Source organism: Cetorhinus maximus, chromosome 8, assembly GCF_964194155.1.
Source record: "Cetorhinus maximus chromosome 8, sCetMax3.hap1.1, whole genome shotgun sequence".
NCBI lineage: Eukaryota > Metazoa > Chordata > Chondrichthyes > Lamniformes > Cetorhinidae > Cetorhinus > Cetorhinus maximus.
The window spans coordinates 115,477,455-115,505,248 of NC_135886.1; the positions used below are offsets into that span (position 1 = coordinate 115,477,455).

Here is a 27,794-nt window from a genome sequence, read left to right on the forward strand (position 1 = left end):
GACCTAATTACAGCCTTAGTTCAAATAAAGACAAAGGAACTGAACTTCTGAAGTGAAGAGAGAGTGACTGCCCTTGACATCAAGCTCACATTTGGCATCAAGGAGCCCTAGCAAAACTGCAGCCAATGGGAATCGGGGGAAAACTCTCCATTGGTTGGAGTCATACCTAGCACAAAGGAAGATGGTTGTGGTTATTGGAGGTCATTAATCTCAGCTCCAGGACATCACTGCAGGAGTTTCTCAGGGTAGTGACTTAGGTCCAACCATCTTAAGCTGCTTCTCAATGACATTCCTTTCATCATAAGGTCAGAAGTGAGGGATGTTCGCTGGTGATTGCACAATGTTCAACACCATTCGTGACTTCTCAGATACTGAAGCAGTCCATGTCCAAATGCAGCAAGACCTGGACGTTATCCAGGCTTCAGCTGACAAGTGGCAAGTAACATTCGCACCAAAGAAGTGCCAGGCAATGACTATCTCCAACAAGAGAGAATGCAACCATCGCCCCTTGATATACAATGGCATTACCATCACTGATTCCCCCACTATCAACGTCCTGGGGGTTACCATTGACCAGAAACTGAACTGGACTAGCCATATAAATATTGTGGCTACAAGAACAGAGCAGAGGCTAGGAATCCTATGAAGAGTAACTCACCTCCTGGCTCCCCATCTACAAGGCACAAGTCAGGAGTGTGATGGAATACTCTCCACTTGCCTGGATGAGTGCAGCTCCCACAACACTCAAGAATCTTGCCCGCTAGATTGGCACCACATCCACAAACATTCACTCCCTCCACCACCGATGCACAGTAGCAGCAATGTGTACCATCTACAAGATGCACTGCAGGAACTCACCAAGGCTCCTTAGACATCACCTCCCAAACCCACCACCACTACCACTTAGAAGAACAAGGGGCAGCAGATAAGTGGGAACAGCATCACTTGGAAGTTCCCCTCCAGGTCACTCACCATCCTGACTTGGAAATATTCTCGCTGTTCCCTCACTGTCGCTGGGTCAAAATTCTGGAACTCCCTCCCTAACATCACTGTGAGTGTACCTACACCACATGGACAATAGCAGTTCTAGAAGACAGCTCACCACTACTTTCTCAAGGGCAACTAGGGAAGAACAATAAATGCTAGCCCAGGCAGCAGAGCACACATCCCATGAATGAATTTTTTTAAATTGTCAAACCTGGGAACTTTAATCTGGGTAAATAGTGAAAGATTGTTTCCACTGTTGGTTGAATGGGGAATAAGGGGGCGAAAATCCAGAATTAGCTAACAGTATAATTTCAGGTAGTTACTGATGGAACCAAAATTTTCTCCAGCTCTGGTTTCTCTCCTGCAAATCCTTCCTCCACCTTCAGTTTCCCCTTTTTGCCACCTTAGGATTCTGACCTTTTCACTCCCCTCTCACCCTTCCTCTCATCAGTGTCTCACCTCCCCGCTGTACTTTTTCCTTTGTCATCACTGTCCTCTTGATTTTCTGCTCCTTCCCCTGCACTAACCACATTGTGTTTCTCCTTCATCTCTTCCACCAACAGGTACTTTGCTCCCTCCACTCATATCTTACCCAGGTGCTCATTATTCATACGTGAGCCTTAACCATTCACCTTTTGGATTCAACAGCTGACCCTGATTTTGTCCTGACTGAAATTCACTGGCAACTTCCAGGAGGAGATTGCCAACCCTCCAGGATTGTCTAGGAATCTCCAAGAAAAGAGGATTATGATTCCAAGCACTGCTGCAAGCAACCAAGGGGAAAAGTAGTTTGCACTTCATATTTGCACCCAAGTACTTTTTAAACTTGCTCACGGAACTTCTCACATGGGCGTTACTGAAGTGAAACCATGAGCAAAGATACTCAACTTCAAGGAACTCAACCGTTAAAAGGTAAATGTGGTAACATTTGCAAACAGTGGTAAGTGCCATATGATCAGACATCAAGCATTCAAACTTCCAGCAATACCTCTAACCAGAGTTGGCAACATAATGCTAACCATTATCCAGAAACGACAGATGCAGCTGTCACTAGGATCTCAATTAAGCCTAAGGTCAATGTGCAGCTAAAGCCAATTCCTCACATTTTTTAACCTATTTCTGATTCTCCAATTGATGTTTCTCTTCCTACTTGTCATAGTGTCATTCACGACACAGAAGGCGGCCATTCGGCTCATTGAGTCTATGCCAGCTCTCCGTGGAGCAATCAGCCCAATTCCCCTGCAAGTTTATTTCCTTCAAGTGCCCATCCAATTTCCTTTTGAAATCATTGATCTTCACTGCTTCCACTCCCATCATAGGCAGCAAGTTCCTGGTTATTGCCACTCACTGCAAGAAAAAGTTCTTCCTCACATTACCCTTGCACCTCTTGCCCAAAACCTGGAATCTGCGTCCCCTAATCCTTGCACTATCAGTTAACGGAAACAGTTTTTCCTTATCTAAACTTGTTGTCATTTTGTACACCTATCAAATCTCACTTAATTCTCCTTTGCGCCAAAGAAAAGAAGCCCAGCTTCTCCAACCTAACCTTGTAGCTAAAATCCCACATCCCTAGAACCATTGTGGTAAATATCCTTGCACCCTCTCAAGAACCCACATATTCCTTCCTAAAAATGTGATGACCAGAAGTGGATGAAATACTTGGACTTAGGGCTTTGTAAAGGTTCAGCATAACTTCCCTGTTTTTGCCTCTATTTATGAAGCCCAAGATCCTGTATGCTTTGCTAACAACTCTCATTATGTCCTGCCACCTTCAAAGACCTATGCACATGCATCCCAAGTTCCCTCTTTTCCCTGCACGGTCTTTAGAACTATGCCATTAAATTATATTGCCTCTATCTCTTCTGCCAAAATACATCACCTCACACTTCTATGTACTAAATTCAATCTGTCACTTGTCTACCCATTCTGTTAGCCTTTCTATGTCCTGTGCAGCTGATTAGTATCATCCTCATTGTTTGCCACTCCTCCTGGCAAATTTTGAAATTTTACTCTGTATTCCAATATCCAAGTCATTTATGTATCATTTAAATATATATGTATACATACACATCAGAAATAGTAGTGCTCCTGGCACTGACCCTTGGAGAACACCGTTGTCTACCATCCTTCAGTTTGAATTTACTATGACTCGCTGTTTGCTGTCCTTAAGCCACTTATTTTATCGAAATTGAAGCTGACCTTCCTATTCCATGAGCCAATTTTGTTAATCAGCCTTTTGTTGTACTTTGTCAGGCACTTGCTTAAAATCGACATAGACAACATTCATTGAGTTCCTTTCATCAACCTTATCTACTTGGGTTGTGTCACATTAATTAAAATTATAAAAAGTACACGGGTGCAAATTGCAAATATTCAGTATACATGGTGTCCAAAGTTAACCGATACAAATAGTGCACCCTATGACAACTCCAAAAATGTATACACAACCAAAATAAGTTTAATTTAACAAAAAGTGACAGGGCAGTGTTATAGCAAACCTAAGGTTTAATAGCACTGGGTGTCTGTATCAAGAAGTTCTACTCGGGATTCAAACTTGCTCTGTACCAAACCTCAGTTTAAAAATTAATTAATTTTTTTTTAGAGAATTATGGGGAAAAGGTCTTCAAGTAACGGACTGCACTCAGTTGGTATAGATAAATATGTATGAAATAGAACATCTCTCACCTGTACTGTGGCTGTCTTCATCCTGGTCAATAAATACATGGTCTAAGATGAAGCTGAGCAACTCTGACTGTAGAGACGAATCTGGAGTGTAAACCAGAGGTTCCAGTACTTCACGCCCACCTGACACAATCTGGTGGCTAAAAATCATCAGAATATCACACAAGATAGTGAAAGCCTACAAAACAAAACAGAAATGATTACTGAAAGTTACTGAGTCTATTTTGAACACAAATCATTGCACCAATTAAATGCATTTTATAGAAGTATTTTTCCATGTATATTATTGTTTTTAAGTATGCCTCTCTATCTTGTAGCAAGTTATAGACCTCTAGGATGTAAAGCTACAGTTCATTTATTTCTGAGAGGCCTGTTATTTTAGGTCTATATAACTAAATTAATTCCAATGTCATATGCTAAAAATACAGCTTTGAGACTAGTCCTTCAGACTGGCTAAGATCCCAATGTGAAACTGCCAAGCTAAGAATAGGTACTGGATAGATATTGCTGTATACTTGGGCAGTGTTAACAATCTGGTTGGTTGTGTCTCAGTCACCATCCAGGCCAGCCAAAGCACCAATTTAAAGGTAAAGGTTACTGAATAAAGACCCTTAATGATAAATGTAGGCTGCCTCTGTACCTAACACAGTACAGAGGCAGAGTTCCAGGTACAAGAGGAGATCCAAATAGCATGATTTTTCAGGATGAAAAACAACTTGATAAAGTAATCTCCAAAAAGGTAAGAGTGCTAGTGCATTCATACCACAGCTCTCCTGCTCTTGGCAGGTTGGGGGATATGCTGCTTTACCATGACAGAAGCATTATATTATGTAACCCAATTTCAACTTGAACTGTCATTTTAAGGCCACAGGGTGTAAATACTGTGGCCTTCTTGTCAATTCTAAGCAAAATATTAATGAGCAGACTGAAAGGGTAGTTTGAGATCAGATTGATTTCATTTGAACATAGAAATTTGTAGCACATAAGGATGCCATTTGGCCTATCATGTCGATGTTGCCTCTTTGTGAGAGTAGTCCAAAACCAATTCCATTGTATGTTCTCCACCCATCAGTCTGCATTTTCCGCTACTTAAAAATATTTATCAACTTTACCCTTTGAGACATTCAATAATTTCTGCTCAACCATGCGCTGTGCCAAAGCAACCCTCACTGTAAAGCATCTGCTCCTATCATCTCTCCTTACTTGCTTCATGATTATTTTAAATTTATGACTCCTCTTCCCTGTCTCCTCAAAATCCTTCATAATTTTAAAAACAATAATTTTCCCTTTAGCTTTCTCTGCTCCAGTGGAGTAGTCCCAGTATCTCAAGTCTCTCCTTAGAACTATATTTTAACACCTCTGACATCATTCTGGTGAAGTTAGTGTATTTGCATAGTGGCGCTAACGGTATCTGTAATGGGGCATTCAAAGCTCCACTCACAAAGCAGCGCTTCACTTGCACTTCCCTCAATTTAGCCTAGTGCATTCGCTGCTCCCAATGCATTCTCCTCTACACTGGAGAACACAAACGCAGAACACCTTTGGTCTGTCCACAAGCATGACCCTGACCTCCCTGTCGCTTGCCATTTAAACACACCACCCTGCTCTCATGCCCACATGTCCGTCCTTGGCCTGTTGCAATGTTCCAGTGAAGCTCAATGCAAACTGGAGGAACAGCACCTCATCTTCCGACTAGGCACTTTACAGCCTTCCGGACTTAATATTGAGTTCAACAATTCAGATCATGAACTCTCTCCTCCATCCCCACCTCCTTTCCGATCCCCCCTTTTCCAATAATTTATAATTTTTTTTACAAATATATTTTTCTTTTCCCTCCTATTTTTAGATTTATTTCAATCTATTGTTTCATCGCCACCTTTTAGCCCATTTCGATCCCTTCCATCTGCCACCAGCTTGTCCTGCTTGCTACCCTTAATGTCCCCATTAGCACATCCTTTAGATAATATCACCACCGTCAACACCCCTTTGTCCTTTTGTCTATGACATCTTTGGCAGTCTCTTCTTGGCCTCCACCTATCACTGGCCCCCTATCGAGCTCTACCTGTCCCACCCCCCTCTACCAGCTTATATTTCATCTCATTTCTATATGTCTTAGTTCTGATGAAGGGTCATACGGACTCGAAACGTCAACTGTATTCCTCTCCGCAGATGCTGTCAGACCTACTGAGTTTTTCCAGGTATTTTTGTTTTTGTTCCACAAAGTACTCTGTGGACTAACCATTGCACTTACAAATTTACAATTGTGTCTTATGCTCTGTACTCCATTCATAAATCCCCAAAATGATTTTCATCTTAATTTATCTACTTGCATTCAAATATCAAAGTTTCTTCATTCATCTACTCTCTCTAGTGTCTTTCCATTTAGTGTACACTTCTGTTCCTTGTTTCTCCTTCCAAAACGTCATAACTAACACTTAAGAACATGTCCAGGCATTGTGCCTTTTTCAACTAAACAGAAGATTGGGGGACAACTGTTCCCTGATGCGTTCCCCACAGCAACACTTGGACCAAAATCGACTTGCTTGGCTTGAATTTAAACATAAGCTTGGGGGGGGAAATAACTGTTCCCTGGTGCATACCCCATGGCAACACCTTTACCAATTTGCAAATGAGGCTAATGAAAAATCCTATTTTCTCAGAAATGATCCAAAATAGTTAGGCGAACAGTAAATTAGGAGGGAACTTTCAACTGAGTGCAGCACCATCTTTTGTGTGATTTGTTACTGGTTTGTCACTGTAAGAAGCAGTGTTGGCAATCCCCATTTTTGCAACTGAACAGCATGATCAATGAAAATGTGTGGCTTAAGAAATTATTTCTATTACCTGTTCTTTAACAGCTGTATTAACATTCGTCAGGTAGTGCTGGCAGAGCTGGCAAAAAGCTCGCATCTGTTTTCGTAACATTATTAGCTGGTCCTGAAAGAAAAATGTACGCTTATGAATACCTTTAAATGATAAGAATATGCTGTAATGACATTTGCAATCAGTTCTGTACAGTAAATTTTTTCAACAGAATTTTCAGTCACCATATCAATTTACGTTGTTACAATTGTTGCAATTTTACTAAAGTGTCTTTTAAACTTGCATACTTAAAGTAAATAAACTACTTAAAAAATAATACATAGAATGGATTTCCAGATAAAGGATTAGAGGTGAAAACAAATTAAGCAACTGGATGCCACAGTGGAGGATTTTAGGTACAAACTGGATGGACATATTATGAAGTGCCGAATGGCATTCCTAACCCATCATTATCTTCAAATTTTTATTACTGATGCTGGTACAATGGCAAACTTGTGCTTGAGTAGAGATGTGACCTCCAAGCATCTCACTCATCTCTTACCACTTACTATTGTGTGATTGGTGATCAATGTATCTTGAAAATATGCACATTTCTACTTAGAAAAGCACAAATAAAACTGATAATTTTGTGGGTGGCTGTAAAATATAGAATTACTCCATTGGTGACAATGAATTCAGTAATTCATCTGTGACAAGGCTCACGCAAGTTAGAGATTTACATTTACAAATGCTTTTTAGCTTGTTTTTGTTGATGATATCAACTGTGTGTAATGTACTTGAATATTGCCCAGTATAATGTGGCAACTTCTAATATTTCTTCAGAGCTATTTGGTTAGCATGTCGACAATTCTTAAGCATGTCAGCAGCCCTAGTACTGTCCTGTATTTCACAATGTGACCCAGAACTCATCTTGAGTAAATAATGTTACATTCAAGTAGTACAGAATATGCAACACTGGAAGGTGCCATTGCACTGATAGCGTAGGACTAACAGTGGGAGTAAGGTAATCCTGCCACCAAGAGGACAACACAATGTAGTGAAGGAAAACATGAAGGGCGGCCATTGGGTCTGCCTCAAGTAACCAACAATCATTAAGGTATTCAATTGTTTCATAAAAGTGAATCCAATACTCAACCCACAAGTCCATCCTACATATTGATCAACATGTGAAGCAGCAACTCTGAAGAGTTATACGGACTCAAGACGTTGACTCTGTTTCTCTCTCCACAGATGCTGTCAGACCTGCTGAGTTTTTCAAGCATTTTCTGCTTTTATTTAAGAAAAATCATTTGCCTAGTATGAATTGCTGAAACTTTTTTCTTATCTGTCAATTTTAATTTTTGCACTTTACCATTTACTGTCTACTATACCTCAACAGGATACCTCTCAAAGTGGAAAGCTCAATTTTTCTTTGTTACTCATAACTGTAATGCTGTGATGTTACAGCAATGCTTGAATCTCTCCCTGGTACCTTGGCGACCAAAACTGTACAAGGAACTCAGTGTGTGGCCTGACCACAGCTCTCTATAGTTTGGTGCTTTGATAAGCATTCACTCCATAATTACAAGTTTCTATGATAAATTCTGTAGTGCAATTTAAAGATCTGAATCTTCTTTGTAATCAGAGTAACTGCTAAATTAGTGAGCAGTTACAAGTGGTTAATACTCCTATGTACAACATATGAAACTGAAGTGCTTTAAACGGTTATATTCCATAACATTTTCACATTGAAGTTGAATCTCAACAGGGGAAAGATGTAGTCAACAGGTTTTGAAACTATGGATCTGAAATTCTAGAGTTCCTGTTCCACCAGAAGAATGGCAGAGTGTGGCAACCTGCAGCCAACAACAAGAACAGAGTCATTTCCTTAGCTCAGACCCATGTGTGTGCAACTATGTCCAACGTGATTGCTGCCTGAAAATCAGAGTACCATTACATTCAAATGGTAGAGCACAAGTCCTGAAGAGGAGGATGTAATTTTTTGAAATTTTCCCGAAGGAAAATATGGTCAATAATTTTAAGATAATTGATCCCCTGAGATTCATTGCTTAAACTTTAAAACCTTGTGGGGACGTAAACAAAAATTCTGGAAATCTGAAATGAAAACAGAAATTGCTGAAAATACTCAGGTCAGCTAACGTCGACGGAGAGAGAAACAAAGTTTCAGGTCGATGACTTATCATCAGAACTGGAAAGACCTGGAGATGACATCTCTATCTTTTTTCAGTTCTGGTGGAAGATCATCATTTCATTCTTCATAGATGCTGCCTGTCCTAAGTATTTCCAGCATTTTGTTTTTATTATTAAACCTTATTGAGGCCTTCTTTAAGTCCGTGCATAGATAGGGGTGGGTCAGGCAGTAATTAATTGGAATGGATTTTCCTGGGTAGCTTGGGAATATCCCCAAAATCTTCAGAAGGTGCAACGGAAGATTCCCCCACGCTATTGCCGATCAGGATTTGTGCCACTATTTGAACAGGGCAAAAGTCAGCAAATTTGGGCTCCAACTCGTTTCCTATGCCACTCTGTGGCAAACCACCAATTTCTTTCCTTCTGCCCCATTGGAATTCCAGGGCTATCCTTCACATTGAAAGATATTTTAATGCATGCCACAATGCTCTTTTAAGTTTTAATGCATTTGTAAATATGAGACTAATTAGTTTACACTCTTTTTACATACCTTTGTTGAACTGCCTTCAGAAACGGTGGCTAGGTTCCAAAGGATAACATAGTGAGTGCACTGTAGTGCATGAATGACAATCTAAAAAACAAACATATTTCAAAATAAGATAATTTATAAATGCATGCTATAACTTAATTATAAAATAAAATACACTATGAAGAAATTTGGTGCAAGTCAATACTGCAGTTTTAAAATCAAATTATTACCTGTTCTGGCATATCTCCATTTTCAATACCAATCTTCAGCAGTTTGTAGTTGCAGCCAAACAAGTCCCATCTTGTAAGGTCATGAGCACTGGAAAAGAAAAAAAAATAATTTTAAGCCTATAATGAAAATTCAACAAGACACCTGTAACAGCATTTGCATTTTAAAAAGGTTTTACAAAGGATATACAACACAGAAACTGGTCATTCGACCCAACCTGTCCATGACATCATTTAAGCTCCATGCAAGCCTCCTCCCATCCTTCCTCATCTAAATATATCATAGTAACCCTCTGTTCCTTTCTCCTTCATATGTTTTGTCTAGCTTCTCCTTAAAAGCATGTACACTAACTTAAAATACTCCCTGTGGTGGCAAGTTCCACAATCTCACCACCCTTTGGGTAAAGAAGTTTCTTCTGATTTTCCTATTGATTTCTCAGTGACTATCTTACATTAATGACCTCCAGTTATGGTCTTCCCCACAAGAGGAAATATTGGCTGAGATCTTCCAGTCAGCGGCAGAGCAGGAGTGCACACCGCTGACTACAATTTAAATTACCCACTTAACTTTTTACACTGAAGCCTTTGGACCTTAGGGTCTGGGCTCTGGCTTGGATCCAATGAATCTAATGTGTTATGTCTTCTCATTTGTTGAAGAAAAGCATAAGCAGCACCTGGAAGACGTGAAAGAGATTGGCAGGAGAAAAGGGATACACAGGAATAGACAAGAGTTTAGCATGTGGAGGCTGTTTTCCAACAACAAAAACAATCTTACAGTATGTATATTAGGTCCATATTGTAAGATATTACACTGGACCGTATAATGGCAGCCAGTGTGATTTTACTTCAACTGTACATCATCAGTAGCAAGTAGAGAATATTTCCATCGACAACTTGCAACACAAGGGGAAGCAAACATGATGCCTCAGTAGCGACCTTGGTTTTCATTAGTCTGAAGAGCTGCAAAGAGGCAGTACAAAATGTAAGCCTACCTCCTATTGGCTTCCATTATATCCAAAGACCTGTGTCCAGTTACAGAGAACAGCATGGACAACGGTGCCCAATGATCTCTTTGAGCACCATTCTCTAGCTGCAGAAGTAACACAAGAACACCAGTAGTATGGACAAAACACCTGCACTTAACCTACGTCTAGACAAACAGCTCATTAATCACTTTTAGTTTTGCAGATCCTATTCAAAATAACTGTAAAGTTTAGCCCAAAAAGTGATAGTGGCCCTAACTGCATATTCTTTAATAGAAGGTGAAGGCTTTCTGATACTAGGATTAAAATTCGGCAGGATAAGCAAAAAGGAAATTTGACCAACTCTAATTTTTTAATGAAATAGGTTAATTATAAAACACTTTGCTCAGACTCAATTTTAAATCCTACCAATTCAAAATTTGGCACACAACTCTCTCATTTAAAATTTTATGGGTGATGGACTCAATCTCAGAAATAGGTCTTTTCTCTGCAAACCAAAATAATAAACTGTCCCAGCTTTGACAATATGACTTCAATTCATTCCATTATTGTTATAAAACATTCAACACTGACCAACATCACTAGAGGTCGACTAGCAATATGTTAAAACCTGCAATGCTTCAGTCATTCTTAATTCAGAAGCCAAATTATTTACTCTCAAATTTATCAAGTCTTAAGTTTATTCTACCCAAATCTGACTGAATCATTCTCCCTACATTCTTGGCTGTCAGCTCTAGTCCTCCTAGCACTGAATTCTACTTCCTCAAGTAACCCTGGAGAAGGAAATTTAAACAAAATAAAAACTGAACTGCACCAACTTGGTGCAAATGTACACAAGTTCAAATGCATCAAAATACTGATTCTTATAAATACTGTAACTTACACTTTACTCTGCCTTATAAATGCAAAACATTCGTAACACAGTGTTTCAGCTCGGTCTTTCTAACATATCTGTTCCTCAACATCTCCAACTTAACGGATACGTCACTCAAATAAACAGCTCCAACCTAACCTCTAAGCATACCATTCATTTCCACAATGAAGATGATTTGCACCTTCTAACCTTAAAAGAACACACCCCGCATTCTATTTTAACATGGTAAAATGTTCCGCATCCTTACAGAAAGTTGCTTTTCCTGATTAATCATAAGCAGCAAACATATAAACACTCAGGGGCACACATACACACATGCACAAACAGTCCTTACTTGTGAAAGGCAGTGATCCTTTTCAATGTGGACAGGACCTGGTAAGCATCATCCTCATCAAGTTCTTCATCCTGTTCCAGTATTAAAATTAGTCAATACATGTACCAAATAACTACCAAATTGCTTTTACTTTTCCCAGCTCCCTTACCAACATTTTGTCTGCATAAATATTATTTTCGTTTGGTAGTGAAGAACTTGGGTATTGCTGAAAACAGAGACATATCTAAGCTTTTCATCTTGCATTCATTAGGACACTCGCAAGACTACCAATTAGGGGAAAAGAACAATTTATACTGTATGTGAAGAGAGTGCTGATTGGTTGGCATGTGGCATTGCCATGGAGAATGCACCACTGATGGTGGGTGACAGTTAACTGCCAAGCACTGTCAGTCACCATCAGTGGTGCATTCTCCATGGTAATGCCACTTGCCAACCAATCAGCACTCTCTTCACATACAGTATAAATTGTCGTCTTCCCCTTATCAGGACACTCACAAGAATAGCAATATATAATTGCAAGGCAAAAAGCTTAGACATGTCTCTTTTTTCCAGCAATACTCAAATATTACTTTATTCTTTAACAATTAACCAAATAAGCCTCCCAGTAAAGACAACACCAATGGGAACAGAATGCCAACTAATTTTTCATGCGTGCATCTTACTCATAAATTGAGTATTGACACAGCAGCTCCTCCCTAAAAAGATCAATTCTGAATTCAGAAGTTTTTAATATTTTTCTCTTGGCATGTTTAAAATATTGATGGGTATTGAAAGATACATTGAGGATTCAGTGCCGTGGTGCAAACTTAGAAGAAAAATCATACTGGACTAAAATGGAAATTGCATTGAGGGTTCCTACGAGAATTGAGTGACAAGTCATACTGAAAGGAATACACACTGCCACTTGGCAGGGTCTAATCAGTGCCAATTTTTTTTTAAGTGCATACATAAAATAACTGAAATTTCAGTCACAAACACCAAATTGTACTCAAATAAAGAACATTGTTAAAGTTGGCACTCATGATCACCATACAGCCACCCCAACTGAAAATTGTGCATGTTTGGAGGATCAAGCCTGGCTAGGCAACCCATTGACACCCACAATCTAGGCTCTTTTTCAAGAAATGGTTTATTCAGCTGAGATGTTAAAGTGTTGCTGCTACTGCTCCATCATAAATAAAAATCCTGTAGTTTATATTTCTTGTGATATTATTAGGTGCAGAAAATTAATGGAAACTTTTAATAAGTTGATGTGTTAAGTACAGCACATTTCAAACAGTCACATAAATCCAAATGGTAATGAGGTAGGTGGTCTGATTTTATTACTGTACTAATTTCATTCTGAAAACTGCTCACAACTCTCAAAAAGAATTCAAGACTGTGAAACTTTTCTTAAATATGAAACTGAATGAAAACAAATATATTTTCCTTCAATGGTTGATGGAATACATCACAAAGTGCAGAGAATAGCAGCTGGTTAACTACGTGGAAAATATTTTAAAATGTATCCAAAAGATGGCTGACAGCTACTAATGTCCATAGAAACTTCAGAATACAAAACAAAACATACTGTCCGAAATCTTACTGGAACAAAGCATCTTGCAGCATATTCCATTAGATCTTTTCTTGCACCCTTTAGCTCAAGCCTTGAAGTTGCTCAAGGCATGAGGGTAATGGGGCAACTGGGTTTTTATTGAATGACAGGACCAACAGTCTCTCCCTTTATCCGATGAGATTTAAAGAATAAGAAATAAATAAAGGATCAAAGGAATTAGAGTGGGTGACTTTAATTTATATCAGGTACAGAAAGAGAGTAAGTTAAAGAAAGACTAGGTTGAGAGAGAGAGTGTGCGTGTGAGTGGGCAGAAAGAAAGAAAGAAAAAACGTAACTTCTGTTTTTAAAAGTCTGAGAAGAACTTACTACACGCAGGAACAAGACTCAACAGTTCACACTGATCACTTTCTGGGCATTGCATTAACAATTATCACATTGTTAAATGTTGTAAAGTATGAGACCTAACTTTCTGCAACAAATTTAACGGGAAATTAATATGCAAATTCAGCAAGTTGTAAAAATAACTGGAAGGTTGAGAGTGAAGCACTGTTTATGCAAGACGAACAACAGATCAGCGTACATCAAGCAGCAAGTTCTGGTAATTCATAAACTCTCAGTATACCTCCTTGCCCTGAACTTGCTGGCTGACTGATGCATTAATATCAGCATGCACTGTGCACCATTATTTTTCTGTCAAGATTTGGGCTATTATTTTTTCAAGTTTTGTCATGTAGAATTATCTGCTTCAGTAATAATTTACAGTCAGTCAGATTGGTATGAAACTTTGGAAAGGTGTTAAGACACATAAGAGGGTAAACATTAAATGAGTTTCCTGTTCACGAAAATCTGATTGAATATCTTAAAAGTTTCTACAAATTTAATACCAGCTCCAACAAAGTTATATGAAGTCAGAAATCTTCATCTTTAATATTTTAGAAACAATTATTGTAATCCAAAGATTGCAATTTGAAATAAAAAGAAATTCATTTGTATGGTTATCAACCTTAACCTCAAATGATTTACTTTCTCATATTCTGTCTCCAAGTTCCCATTTTGCAAAACATCCCAATCTGATGAGAGGAAATAAGTTTCAATCTTGTATTTATTGGGACAACATTTTACATGTCTATTGATTCTAAATTAATAATGAAGTGCATTTAAAACAAATTTGTGTTGGATTTGTCTTTAATCTGATATAGTCTTTTTTAAATGTAGAATTATAAAAGACAATTTAAGGCAGCAAGGCTGAGTTGATGCTTTAAGAAACAAGACTAGTGATACATTAAGTTTATAGAAGATTAATAATGCACCAATTCTAATGAAATATTCTTTTGAAAATTGCACAAAATATTAACAGCAAACAAAACAACATGACCATATTAAAACATTCTTTTAAAACTGACAGTTAAGGTACCACAGAATCAAAAGGATTTCTAAACGACTTTTTGGATACAAACCTCTTGCAAGAAATCTTCAAGCATATGAGTGAATTTATCTACCAGTTCATCAATTAGCTGGCTCCTTGAGATGTCCACTCTGTTGAATATTGTGTATTCATCATTGCAGAGAGCATGGTAAGTTTTTGAACAAGCCTCTAAGACATCAGTGTCCACATGTTTTTCTACAATATTTTTCAGCTGCCTCAACAATGAGTCCAAGTGCTTCAATAAAAAGGACAAAACATTTTTATTAGCATGGTGGCCAAAATCACATTACTGGATTTTAAAACAACTTTTACAAGGCACAAATTCGTATCAAGTTTTACTACAGAACAACAGGCAAAACAACTAACCATGAAACTACAATTCAATAGCACAATGAAAAAGTGTCTGCTCTGGACTTAAAAATCTTTTATGGTTTTTAATTTTAAGCATGTGTTATTATCGCAAAAAACTCAAGCTCCTTCATATGGGAGTGCAAGTTAACGTATAGTACTACTTCGTAAACCAAGATAAGCATAAAGATTGAAAGAATTTTGTTTATTCTTTCATTCTCCATAAAAGGGGCTTCATAATATTGACAAAAAAAACACTAATGCTGTAATGAATTTTTTTTTAAAAGAAAATTCTGGAAAAAACAGCAATTCCATTAGCATATATAACAGAAAACATACATTAATATTTTAGGTCTACCCACTTCATCAGAGCTAAAGGGTTAAATAGGTTCATGTTTTGTTGCAGGTCCTATCTGCATGTTTTGTAAATGCAGTTGAACTACTGTATATACTGATGTAAATTTTGAATTTTTGAGACCAATTTTTTAGACCAAAAGTCAGGGGGTCAACTTTTACTTGGGTAATGTTTTTGCGGACTGACATGCGTGCTTGATTTGAGCCCAAAAAAAGATCGCCGCAATGGAATAAAGTAAAAACCAGCAGCATTAAGAATTTATATGAATTCTCTAACATTTATTTTATAACATCAGAAATGATATACATTTCATCCAACACAATATGAATATATAGCACAACACACTAACTACAACATTTCCCATTGCAAACCTTCAAAATTACTCTGATCACTATCTGAATCACCAAAACATTTGTCCCAATAGCCTGACTGTATGACATATCAATTTTCTCCCGTTCATCATCAGCAGCAGCATATCCCACAAGTAAATGTCCTCTGTATCATCGAGCGCATTCAATATTCCACATTTTTGAAATGATTTTTTGACAATATTGGGATCAAGTTAATTCCACACACCTACGACCCATTGACACTGACTAGTGAGGATGCTCGCATATTTCTGCCTATCGTGAATGTTTTGACACCTTCCAACGTCCAACTCGTCTACATGGGATACTGTCCTTGAGAGCTTTATTCATACACACATCCAAGGGTTGAACAACACTAAAGACTGCCAGCAATAACTGCAACATTAGCGTTGGTTGATCTCATATCACAAGCTACATCACTGACGAGGTGGGATTTGAACATGTCACAGACTTGCAATTTTTTTTTCTTTGCAGAGTACTCCTGGTCTCAAATTCAATTTCTTTGATCCATTTCTTACAGCCACCTTCATCGTGAACTTGCACGACAATGCCTTTCTGAAATTTCTCTTTGGGGAGAGTTTTGCGCTTGAATATCACCATTGATTTGAATTTTGTGCCATCCACCATGGAACCACTGTGAACTATGTCACAAGAAGGCCAGTCATCTTTACAAGGAGGACTTTTTCACTAATTTTGGAACAGTCCTGTTTGCTGGCATATCAAAGTTCATTGGTGTTTCATCCACATTTCCAATGCAGGCCAACTAAAACACATTCCTCTCTCCATGTCAGATGACAAAACAGTGGAATTTGATGATTTTAGGTTTGAGTTCAGGTGGTAAATGCTGTGAAATTTTTATTTTCTGATGGAGTACTAAATCACAACTTTTCATGAATCTTGTGCAGCAGCTGGCGCTGGCCTTGAATTCTGAAATTCCATCTTTCTTCACTTCTCTGTGGGCAGATAGGCAGATGGCTATGTGGGTGATAATGTAACGTTTTTTGCTGATGATTGTAACCCATCCTGCTACTTTTTTTTCTCCAATTTGAACTAAGCTGTGTACCTGTTCTTCTTTCTCAAAAGCATTGTGATAGATCACGTGGTACACATCAGTCTTGTTGATTGGCTAGGAGATTGCCACTAGAATTGGCAGAAGGAAAGTCCAAAGTTTCACATACGTGCCTCTAAATTAATGAACCAGAGCAATGACAAGCAAGTAATTAATAATCCCTGAAAAACTAGGATAGACTTTTACACGAAGTATATAAAAAATTAAAATTTTTAGGCCAAAGTCATGGGCCCAGGTCTTCCGGTCTCTCGATCGTCGGAGACAGGACATACTTCCCAAGATATACATTGGGACCCCTGATTCACTGACTCCATGGGAATTTCCCAGGAAGTCTGAACTTCCCACAAGTAATTTCCCCTGCTTCCCGGAACCTACCGAAAATGTCTTCAACTCTTGAGTTAGAATCAGAGACTTTGGATAGTTGCAACTTAGTTACCTGGCTAATTACCCAGGAAATGTTAGGCAGAAAAATCCTAGTCTAACTCCTGGGTAACTACAACAACTGACGCCCCCGACTACCCCCAACCCGACCTTACCACCCAACTCCACCGCCAACCCTCATCCTCGACTGCCACCTAACCTCACCTCGCCCCCAAACCCGACCCCAGCCAACTGCACCCTATCCACTTACCTCACTTACCTGCTTGCCTATTCCCTTACCTCACCCATCCACTCATACAATAAGCTGTTTAAACATCCCAGCTTTTCAGTATGTTAGTGAACACTAACCAAAATGCGACAGCTGGTGCCATAAAAATGGGGCTTGGCCTGTTTTTCCCCCAACGATTCAGGACTCTGAGGAAGCAGTTCGATTTCAGATATGCTTCGAATTTCTGAAGAAGCCGGGATCAAAAGTCACGGCCAGGGCCCTGGCATGGCGCAGAAAGGTAGCAGCTGAGTGGCAATCCAACAGTGATTGCGATCTCTCACAAGATTTGGGCCATAGGGCTGGCTTTTATACAAGTATATACAGTAGTCAGTATTTCTAGCATTAGAAGTTATACATCAGGTTCGCATTTATTTGAAATATTATGCTTTACTTTTTAAGTTTTCATTAGGTCTTTCTTTGTTTTAGTATTACATTGTCTACTTTCATGGGGCTACAGGATTTTCATACGTTCTTTCAAAATTATAGTACAGAAGATACAGGAGCTATTCTTATTTATATTTTTATTGAAATTCTAATATAAATTTCTCATTACGAAAATCTTAACTTAAATTTTAGAAGGAATCTACACAACAATGCAAGAATATCAGTGTATAAAAGTACTGTCTTTTTCACCTTTTCTAGTCGACCAGTTGTATAGATCTCCAAGTCAAAAAACAGCGGTAACTGTAAAAGGTTCGTCACTTTTTCTGCATCAACAGAGTACTGCTCAAAATTGTGGGGGGGGAAAAGATAGTATAAAATAAATATTCATATCCAAATGGCTAATTCAATTAATGGTCAACAAAATGAAGATGACTGTAAAGAGCACCAGCACAACAGAAAATTAACTAACGTCTTAAACACTGTTTTAATCAAAAATTCAGGGTCCCTTAGCTCAGGGGGTCAGCCTTGGCTCAGCAACAGCACTCTCACTAATTGTAGCTATGGAATTTGCTACACACAAAGTGCATATAATATATATTTCTCTAATGGCTGCACTTCAAAAGTAATTTATTGGTTGTAAAGCATTTTGGGGTATCCTGAGGTTGTGAAACACTATATAAATGCAAGTTTTTTTTTCCTCTTTCAGTAAAAATCACTCAGTACACAGGATGTACTCTCTTCAGGCAGAACTGTATGGGCCAGAGAACACAGTCTCATGGACAATATTGCTAGTGAGTGTCAGAAACAATATTGGCTAGTCCAAGTGGTTTTAATGCTATTCTAACTCATTTACTATTTTAGAGTTTATGACTCCAGTCATAAAAACAGAAACCATCATTCTCTTGTTTTTGTATTTGTCCTAGTCCATAGCCACCTACAGTTATTTCTGGTCCTCATTTACCTGTATTACTTCCACTGTTGCCCACATCAATCTTTGTTCTGTTATCATTACTTTGAACAATTGGTATGCAATACATGAATCAGTGCCCTTCTGACTACTCACTCTCCATTACAGAAGGGCAGGAGAGAGAAACAAAACAATGAGCACAGGCATATTTATACAGTGCCTTATTACATCTCATAGAACGTCCCAAACTGCTGGAAATTCAACAAATCCACTTCACATAGATCAAATTATTTTGAAGTGCAGCCACCACACCATGGGATCTTTAACAGTTCCTTCAGTAGGCAGATTAAAGGGAGAAGGTGGCATAATGGTAATGTCACTGAACTAGTAATGCAGGGGCCCAGGCTAACAGTCTGGGGTCAAATGTTCAAATCCCACCACAGCAGCTGGTGGAATTTAAATTCAATTAATAAAAAACTCTGGATTTGAAAGCTAGTAACAGTATCCTTGAAATTATCATCGGTTGTCATAAAAACCCACTTAGTTCACTAATATACTTTAGGGAAGGAAATCGGCTATCCTTATCTGGTCTGACCTACATGTGACTCCAGACCCACAGCAATATGGTTGACTCTTAACTGCTCTCAAGGGCAATTAGGGATGAGCAACAAATGCTGGCTTTACCAGGGATGCCCACATCCCATGAACAAATAAAAAAAATTACCTGGTTTAATTTATGATCTGAATTAATGTAATACTTACTCGGTACCATACTTGTTAGCCAAGCAAATCCCCGAATAGAATTTGCGGCCATACACTTCAAATTCAGGGCCAAGAGTGTTACCAACTTAACCAAGCTTGACAGTTTATACATGTAAGACATTCTAGATCCAGAGTAAGATTTTAATGGACTTCCTATATGCTGCATATGGAAGCTTGGAACATTCAGCTGCAAACATCAACCCCCACCCCCCCCAATATCCATCAGCCAAAATCTTAGCCGCACATCTTTTAAGCCTTCTACGCCTAGTGCGGTGTATGGAATACAGATCAATTCTTTAGAATTTCCATCACTGTAGACAGTTGAGTGTAGGAGAGGAGAGAGAGATATCAACTTGCAATAGCTTTTGTGAAATCTAGTGATCAGTTTGATATAACAAACAAAAATTTTCATATGTAAAAAAAACACTTGAGGGTGATTGCAAAGGTATAGGATCTAGATCACACATGCCTCTAGTCAATTGCATTAAAACTGAAGAGCAAATGTACATGTCCAGGGATATTCTAGTGCAATGAAGGCCATGAAAAATATTACGATTACCTTCGCTAAAAGCTGTGGAAGGACTGTTGAAAACTGTTCTGTAATTCTGGTCCGGTCATCCAACTGAGTTTTTTTCTCTTTTGCAGTCAATACCTATCATTTGCATAGCAAAAATGCAGACTTAAATGGTGTAAACATAAATGTTCTTATATTATTTACCTGTTCCCCTCTAGTTATTTCCCCATCTCTCCTGAACGCTACTAATCATTAAAAATGTACACAAGAAAAAATGGCAGAAATACTGCTTGGAAACAGCAATGCATTTTCCTTTATCTCTCAACAAAACCTTATACCCTCTTTTGTGCAACTTTTGTGGTCACACAACAACAGTTCACAAGAGGAAAAATTTCCTATTCTAGAAGTACTTGAGTTCAAACATGTCTTAGTTTCCAATATCAAAAGTGTTTACTCCAAGAGGAAGCTTCGTTCAGCACCAAGTGACATTAGAATTAAGTAAATGAACAATGTGCTTGCTTGTCTCTGAAGTATTCAACAGCATTCAGCAAGGGTCAATAAAATAAAAATACTCTGTGAAGTACAATAAATGCTAAATTAATAGCTTAATATATGTTCCAGTTATAAAACAAAGGACGTTGAGTAATTTACCTTACAAAGCCAAAGAACAATAAATTTTACCCACTAAAAATATAAATCAGGCTTGTAGTAATGGCAGAGTATCTAAAGGAGAAAAAAATTACCCATCAGCCTCAATGTTGTGATGATTTCACAGAATCTTTACAATGCTGAAGGAGGCCATTCAGCACATTGAGTTTGTGCTGGCTCTCTGAAAGAGCATTCTGCCTAGTTCCACTCCCCTGCCTTATCGCATAACCTTGCATATTGTCTCTTTTTACACAGCAATCCAATTCCCTTTTGAATACCTCGATCGAACCTGTCTTAACCACCCTCTCCTCTGGAGATCTTCCTTCCACAGCTTCCAACCTCAATAGTCTCCCAACCTTGGACGGCCCGCTTCTACCTCCTACCCAAAATCTACAAACAGGACTGTCCCGGCAGACCGATTGTGTCAGCCTGTTCCTGCTCCACAGAACTCATTTCTTGCTATCTCGACTCCATTCTCTCTCCCCTTGTCCAGTCTCTTCCCACCTATATCTGCGATTCCTCTGACACCCTACATCATATCAACAATTTCCAGTTCCCTGGCCCCAACCGCCTCCTCTTTACCATGGATATCCAATCCCTCTACACCTCCATCCCCCACCAGGATGGTCTGATGGCTCTCCGCTTCTTCCTCGAACAGAGGCCCAAACAATCCCCATCCACCACTACTTTCGTCTGTCTAGCTGAACTTGTTCTCTCACTGAACAATTTCTCCTTAAACTCCTCTCACTTCCTCCAAATAAAAGGTGTGGCTATGGGTACCCGCATGGGCCCCAGTTATGCCTGTCTCTTTATGGGGTATGTGGAACATTCCTTGTTCCAGTCCTACTCCGGCCCCCTCCCACAACTCTTTCTCTGGTATATCGATGACTGCTTCGATGCTGCTTCATGCTCTCGTCTGGACCTGGAAAAATTTATTAATTTTGCTTCCAATTTCCACCCCTCCATCATTTTCATATGGTTCATCTCTGACACTTCCCTTCCCTTGCTTGACCTCTCTACCTCAATTTCTGGTGATAGACTGTCCACCAATATTCATTTCAAGCCTACTGACTCCCACAGCTACCTTGACTACAGCTCCTCACACCCCACTTCCTGTAAGGACTCCATCCCATTCTCTCAGTTCCTTCGCCTCTGTCGCATCTGTTCTGATGATGCCACTTTCAAAAAACATGTCCTCTGACATGTCTTCCTTCTTCCTTAATCGAAGTTTTCCACCCACGGTGGTTGACAGGGCCTTCAACCGTGTCCGGCCCATCTCCCGCGCATCCGCCCTCACACCTTCTTCTCCCTCCCAAAACCATGATAGGGACCCCCTTGTCCTCACTTATCACCCCACCAGCCTCTGCATTCAAATGATCACCCTCCGCCATTTCCAGCATGATGCCACCACCAAACACATCTTCCCTTCACCCCCCCGGCGGCATTCCGCAGGGATCGTTCCCTCCGGGACACCCTGGTCCACTCCTCCATCACAACCTACACCTCAACCCCCACCCACGGCACTTTCCCATGCAACCGCAGATGGTGCAACACCTGCCCCTTTACTTCCCTCTTCCTCACCATCCAAGGGCCCAAACACTCCTTTCAAGTGAAGCAGCATTTCACTTGCACATACCTCAATTTAGTCTACTGCATTCGCTGCTCCCAATGCAGTTTCCTCTACATTGGAGAGACCAAACACAGACTGGGTGACCGCTTTGTAAAACACCTTCCGTCTATCCACAAGCATGACCCTGACCTCCCTGTCGCTTGCCATTTCAACACACCACCCTGCTCTCATGCCCACATGTCCGTCCTTGGCCTGCTGCAATGTTCCAGTGAAGCTCAATGCAAACTGGAGGAACAGCACCTCATCTTCCAACTAGGCACTTTACAGCCTGCCGGACTGAATATTGAGTTCAACAACTTTAGATCATGAACACTCTCCTCCATCCCCACCCCCTTTCCGATCCCCCTTTTTCCAATAATTTATATATATTTTTCTTTTCCCCACCTATTTCCATTATTTTAAAATGTATTTCCATCCATTATTTTATCTCTACCTTTTAGCCTATTTCGATACCTTCCCCCCACCCCACCCCCACTAGGGCTATCTGTACCTTGCTCATCCTGCTTTCTACCCTTAACGTCACTATTAGCACATTTCTTAGCTAATATCACCACCATCAACACCTCTTTGTCCTTTTGTCTATGACATCTCTTGGCAATCTCCACCTATCACTGGCCCTCTATCCAGCTCTACCTGTCGTTCCCCCCTAACCAGCTTATATTTCACCTCTTTTCTATTTTTCCTTAGTTCTGATGAAGTGTCATTCGGACTCGAAACTTTAACTGTATTCCTCTCCGCAGATGTTGTCAGACCTGCTGAGTTTTTCCAGGTATTTTTGTTTTTGTTTTGGATTTCCAGCATCTGCAGTTCTTTGCTTTTACCCTCTCAGGAAGTTTGTTCCAGACTCCAACGTTCCTCTGGGTGAAAAAATCTTTCCTTACTTCACTATTACTCCTTTAGCCAATTACTTTGAATCAGTCTCATGTGAGATAATTGAATTTTTGCAGCACTACATCTAGGTCTTTGGGCTTGACTCCTGGTATTAACTTCTTGCTCCCTTCTGACTGTGCATCTAGAGGGCCTCCTGGCCCCCTGCAGAGGCAGCACATCTTTCTTCCTTTGTAACTGCTCCAGCAAGTTCTCCAATGCAGTGTCAATAAACCCTGCAACCTGCTTTCTCCCACGTTGTGCTATTCTTCAATGATTCCCAGGTCAGGATATCTTCCAGTCACGACTGCCACCACCTGCTTGAGCCACGATGCATGCACGCTGCCGGCACTTCTATATAAAGGTTCATCTTTTATGCTGCAGATCTCAGATTGCTCCCATCAGATAGGCTAGTAAGCGCAGACACTATACCCCCAAAGTAATACAGTTCAAAATAATCCCTCCCAAGTTTGAAGAACAAACAACAACTTATAATTATATAGCACCATTAATGTCGCAAGATGCCCCAAGGCACTTCACAGAATTACAAACCAATTTTGACACCGAGTGACCTAGGGCAGATGACCAAAAGCTTTGTCAAAAAGGCACATGTTAAGAAGTGTGTGGAGGGAAGAGAGACTGGCAGAGGCCGAGGGAAGGGATTTTAGAACTTTAGCCCTTGGCAGCTGAAGGCACAGCCACCAATGGTAGAGCGATTAAAATTGGGGATACTCAAGAGGCCAGAATTGCAAGATATCTCTAGGGGTTATAAGGCTGGAGGAGATTACAGCGATAAGGAGGGACAAGGCCACAGAGGGATTTGAAAACAAGGATGAGAGTTTTAAAATTGAAGCACTGTTTAACTTTGAATCAGTGTAGGTTATTGGGCACGGTGTGATAGATGAAAGGAGCACACTGCAAGTTTGGACACGGGCAGTAGTTTGGATGACCTCAAGTTTATGGAGGATAGAATGGTAGAGGGTACAAAGGGAGGACAGCCAGCAGTGTGAAGGAATAGTAAAATTTATAGGTTAAATAGGTGAGGTTTCAGCAGTAGATGATCTGAGGGAGGGGCAGAGTCAGGCACTGTTACAGAAGTGGAAATAGGCAGTCTTACTGATGGCGTAAACATGTGGTTGAAGGTTCATCTCAGGGTCAAATATATCACCAAGGTTGCAAGCAGCCTCAGACAGTTGCCAGGGAGAGTGATGACTAGGGAACAGTGTGTGTGACAGGAACCGAAGACAATGGCTTCAATCTTCCCAACGTTTAGTTGCAAGAAATTTCTGCTCATCCAGTACTGGATGTTGGACAAGCAGTCTGATAATTTAGAAACAGTGGATGGGTTGAGAGAGGTGAAGCTGAGTAAGAGCTCAACAATTATGTTAAGTCTCAAGTGAATAAAATATTTGTACCTCAACTGTACTTCACTGAACACTGAAACAAATGAGCATCTTGGATAATGCTATTGAAATGTCATACCTTTCTACCTGAACCTCTGCCAACTGGAGGATGGCACTCTACCGTTTGCCGTATTGTGCACAGCATAATTTCAACAAGTGCACTCTCCTGTCTATCAGTCAGCACTGAGAAGAAAAAAAAAATGCAGTGTTAGTCTTTCTCGGCAGGGAATTATAGAAGAAAACTGCTGTTTTCCTTAACTATTTTCAACTAGACCCAACATCAAATGATTGCCGTTTCAACAGTTAGGTAACATCACACAACCTGTACCAACAATGTTACGCAAAAAAGGAAAAACATTCCGTCATTAAATCTTGCCAGTGTCCTTTATGCAGCTCTGTGAAGGTTGCACAAAGAACGTTAGAGACAATGCACTTACCTGTTTGCTGAACATTAAAAAGCATTTAACAAGGGTCACTAGGATCAAAGTACTCTGAAATACAAGTACCAGCAATTGAATTCATAAGAGTTTCTGATTAAACTGATCAAACCAGAACTGATCCAGATTAGATTTGGAGAACATGTTTCTCACATTTCAAGCCCACCAAAATTTTAAAACATAAATCTATAAAATTGGTCAAATTTTGAAGTATTTTCATAGCAAAATGCAACTATTTTTAATTTTAATGGAAATGTTACTGTGGAGAAGTTCCAGTAAAACATCCCAGGGTGCTTCATGGGAGCGATTATCAAACAAAGTCTGACCTGTTGGAGTCCTCTGACCTGCATCACAGGTTGAACAGTGATGCTTTCTTAACTTGGTCAAGTGATATTCAAGACTTGTGGAATGGAAAGGTGGGAGTCAACTTAATTCATTTTCTCCAGGTCAAATGGGAATTTTATTTTCCCCACATACAATCGTCAAAATCGTCCAATTATTATTTGGAGCTCACTTTAAAAAGAAAACTCATTAGAATTTATAAAGTGGACAGTTATTTATTCTGAATTATTGTCCTTGTCAACACAAGATATTTATCTTTAGATACATAAAGATATTTATGGCCGCACATGTTGCAGGCCAAAGCCGGTGCAGCAACTTCCAGGCTCCTGCACAGCCATCAGGCTAGCAGGAGCATTGGTGTCAACATCAAATAGTTCCCACATACAGCAGAACCAAACGCATGCCTTTCTTCAATCCTATATGTTCCTCAATCCCAACCCAGAGCAGCATTCCATAACAGCATGCCATATTAATGCTAATTTTCCCCACATAGCACATTTTTGCTCAGAGTGAGCTTGTTAAATAAAGATATTTATTGTCTGCTCCAAAGTTGGAGCAGATTCTTCAGTAGAGACTCCTGTGGGCCACCCCAAAATCCATTTGAACTTGCTTGTCTCTTCAAAATTCATCCTCCTGTCCAGTCTCTGCCCACACCGCTGTGAAGTGCTCTGAATATGTCCTATCACATTGGTGGTAAAAAAAAAGTGCAAGTAAGTGTAACTGAGGAATTGAATACATCTATTTTTGAAAACTAGTGTGGTAACCCATGTTCTTTAAATGCCATTCCATGCAGCAAGTTTTTCAGTGCATGGTCCCTTTAAAAAAATTTTCATGGCCGCACATGTTGCAGGCCAAAGCCTGAGCAGCAACTTCCAGGCTCCTGCACAGCCATCAGGTTAGCAGGAGCACTGGTGTCAACATCAAACAATTCCCACATACAGCAGAGCCAAATGTATGTCTTCCTTTACTCCTATATGTGCCTAAATCCCAACCCAGAGCAGCATTCCATAGCAGCATGCCATATTAATGCAAATTTTCCCCACATAGCACATTTTTGCTCAGAGTGAGCTTGTTACCTCCAAGCCAAATTATGACGCTTTGAGCAGTGGAACCAGACTTATTAAGAACTACACTGAGACTCCCAAAACTTATTTAGAGCTCCACAGTTGGCAGAGTGCTTTTAAAATGTTCTGAAATAATGGGTACAATTAATCTGGCCTGGATTTGATACTGGGTTCAAACCATGTTCTGCAAGCAGCCCCCTAAATTCATTTCCTCCACAGTGCAGTTACATTTATAAAATTGAAAAGAATGAAGAACCTACTTTTTGTTAAATTATCCAGTTCACATGCCAGAGTATGAAATACAAAATACAACTTGTAACATCTCAACTCCAGGATCAACCTAGAATGCAAAGGTAACCCCTGGCTTCGCTTCTCTGCCAACCACCTCCTTAAAGGTTTCCTCATCTCCTGCACCCTCGCCTCCAACCACAAATGCAAGGAGCTCATGGTCACCTTTGTCATGAAAATCAAGGCCAATTGTTCAGGTACAACTGTAACATCCCTCCATTTCTCATTGAGCCAAGCTTTCCCCAAGGTTCCCCTTGCCTTTAGTCCGTTCCTTTCTCTAGTTTCTCTCCCATCTCCCTTGATGCCTTCTCTGAGCTCATCTTTTCACAAGACCCTCCTCTTACATTCTGTACTTGATTCCTGCTAAACTGCTGACCACTTCACTTCCTTTTCTGGCCCCAATATTAGCTGATCCTGTAAACTGCTCCCCCTGCTCAGGTAGTGCCCCATTCTCTTTTAAATCTGCCACCACCACCTCCATTAAAAAAAAACACCCATGACCTTCCTAGCATTGTAAACTGCCGCCCAATCTCCAACCTTCTTGAACATGTTATCGCTTCCCAATTCTTTCCCGCAACTCCATGTTTGAACCACCCCAATCGCATTTCCGCCCCACCACAGCACCAAAATGGCTCTATTTAAAGTCACAGGTCCTCTATGACTCTGACAAATGTTGCACTAGCCCCCCCTCATTGTTCTCAACTTGTCTGCAACCTTTGGCACAGTTGACCATACCATTCTCCAACACTGCCTTCATTCGTCAGCTGAGTGGGACTACCCTTGCTTGATTCCACACTTGCATATCCTGTTGTAGGTAGTGAATCGACTGCATTCGCTTCTCTTCTCTTCCCTGTTCCATTACCTCCAGAGTTTCTCAATAATTTACATTTGGCCTCTTCATATTTCACATCTACATGTGCCCCTCAAACACAATCCAAAGATTTGACATCAGGTTCCACATGTACGATGACCACACCCAGCTCTACCTCACCAAATCCCCTCTGGACCCATCCAGGGCCTTAGTGTTGCCAGGATGCTTACCAGGCATCCAGTTCTGGATGAGTCATAACTATAACTTATCATACATTTGGAAGACAAAAGACATAGTCATCAGACCACACAATAAACTTATTTTATTCATCACTAATTCTATCCCCCTCCCTGGTCACTATCTCAGGCTGAACCAGACTGTTAACAACCTCTGCATTC

At 39.9% G+C, this 27,794-nt stretch overlaps 1 protein-coding gene across 5 annotated transcripts in view; it reads right to left on the reverse strand.

Moving 5' to 3' along the window:
* Positions 1 to 27,794, reverse strand: part of stag2b (STAG2 cohesin complex component b) — a 164,991-nt gene that overhangs the window by 29,592 nt on the left and 107,605 nt on the right. For all 5 annotated transcript variants that reach the window (XM_078547460.1, XM_078547459.1, XM_078547458.1 and 2 more), the window contains 9 exons: positions 24,534 to 24,637; positions 19,952 to 20,044; positions 17,973 to 18,062; positions 14,582 to 14,785; positions 11,570 to 11,640; positions 9,382 to 9,469; positions 9,173 to 9,253; positions 6,514 to 6,606; positions 3,673 to 3,847 (listed from right to left, as the gene is read on the reverse strand). In XM_078547460.1, the coding sequence (XP_078403586.1) occupies positions 3,673 to 3,847; positions 6,514 to 6,606; positions 9,173 to 9,253; positions 9,382 to 9,469; positions 11,570 to 11,640; positions 14,582 to 14,785; positions 17,973 to 18,062; positions 19,952 to 20,044; positions 24,534 to 24,637 (999 nt within the window). The remainder of the gene's footprint in view (positions 1 to 3,672; positions 3,848 to 6,513; positions 6,607 to 9,172; positions 9,254 to 9,381; positions 9,470 to 11,569; positions 11,641 to 14,581; positions 14,786 to 17,972; positions 18,063 to 19,951; positions 20,045 to 24,533; positions 24,638 to 27,794) is intronic.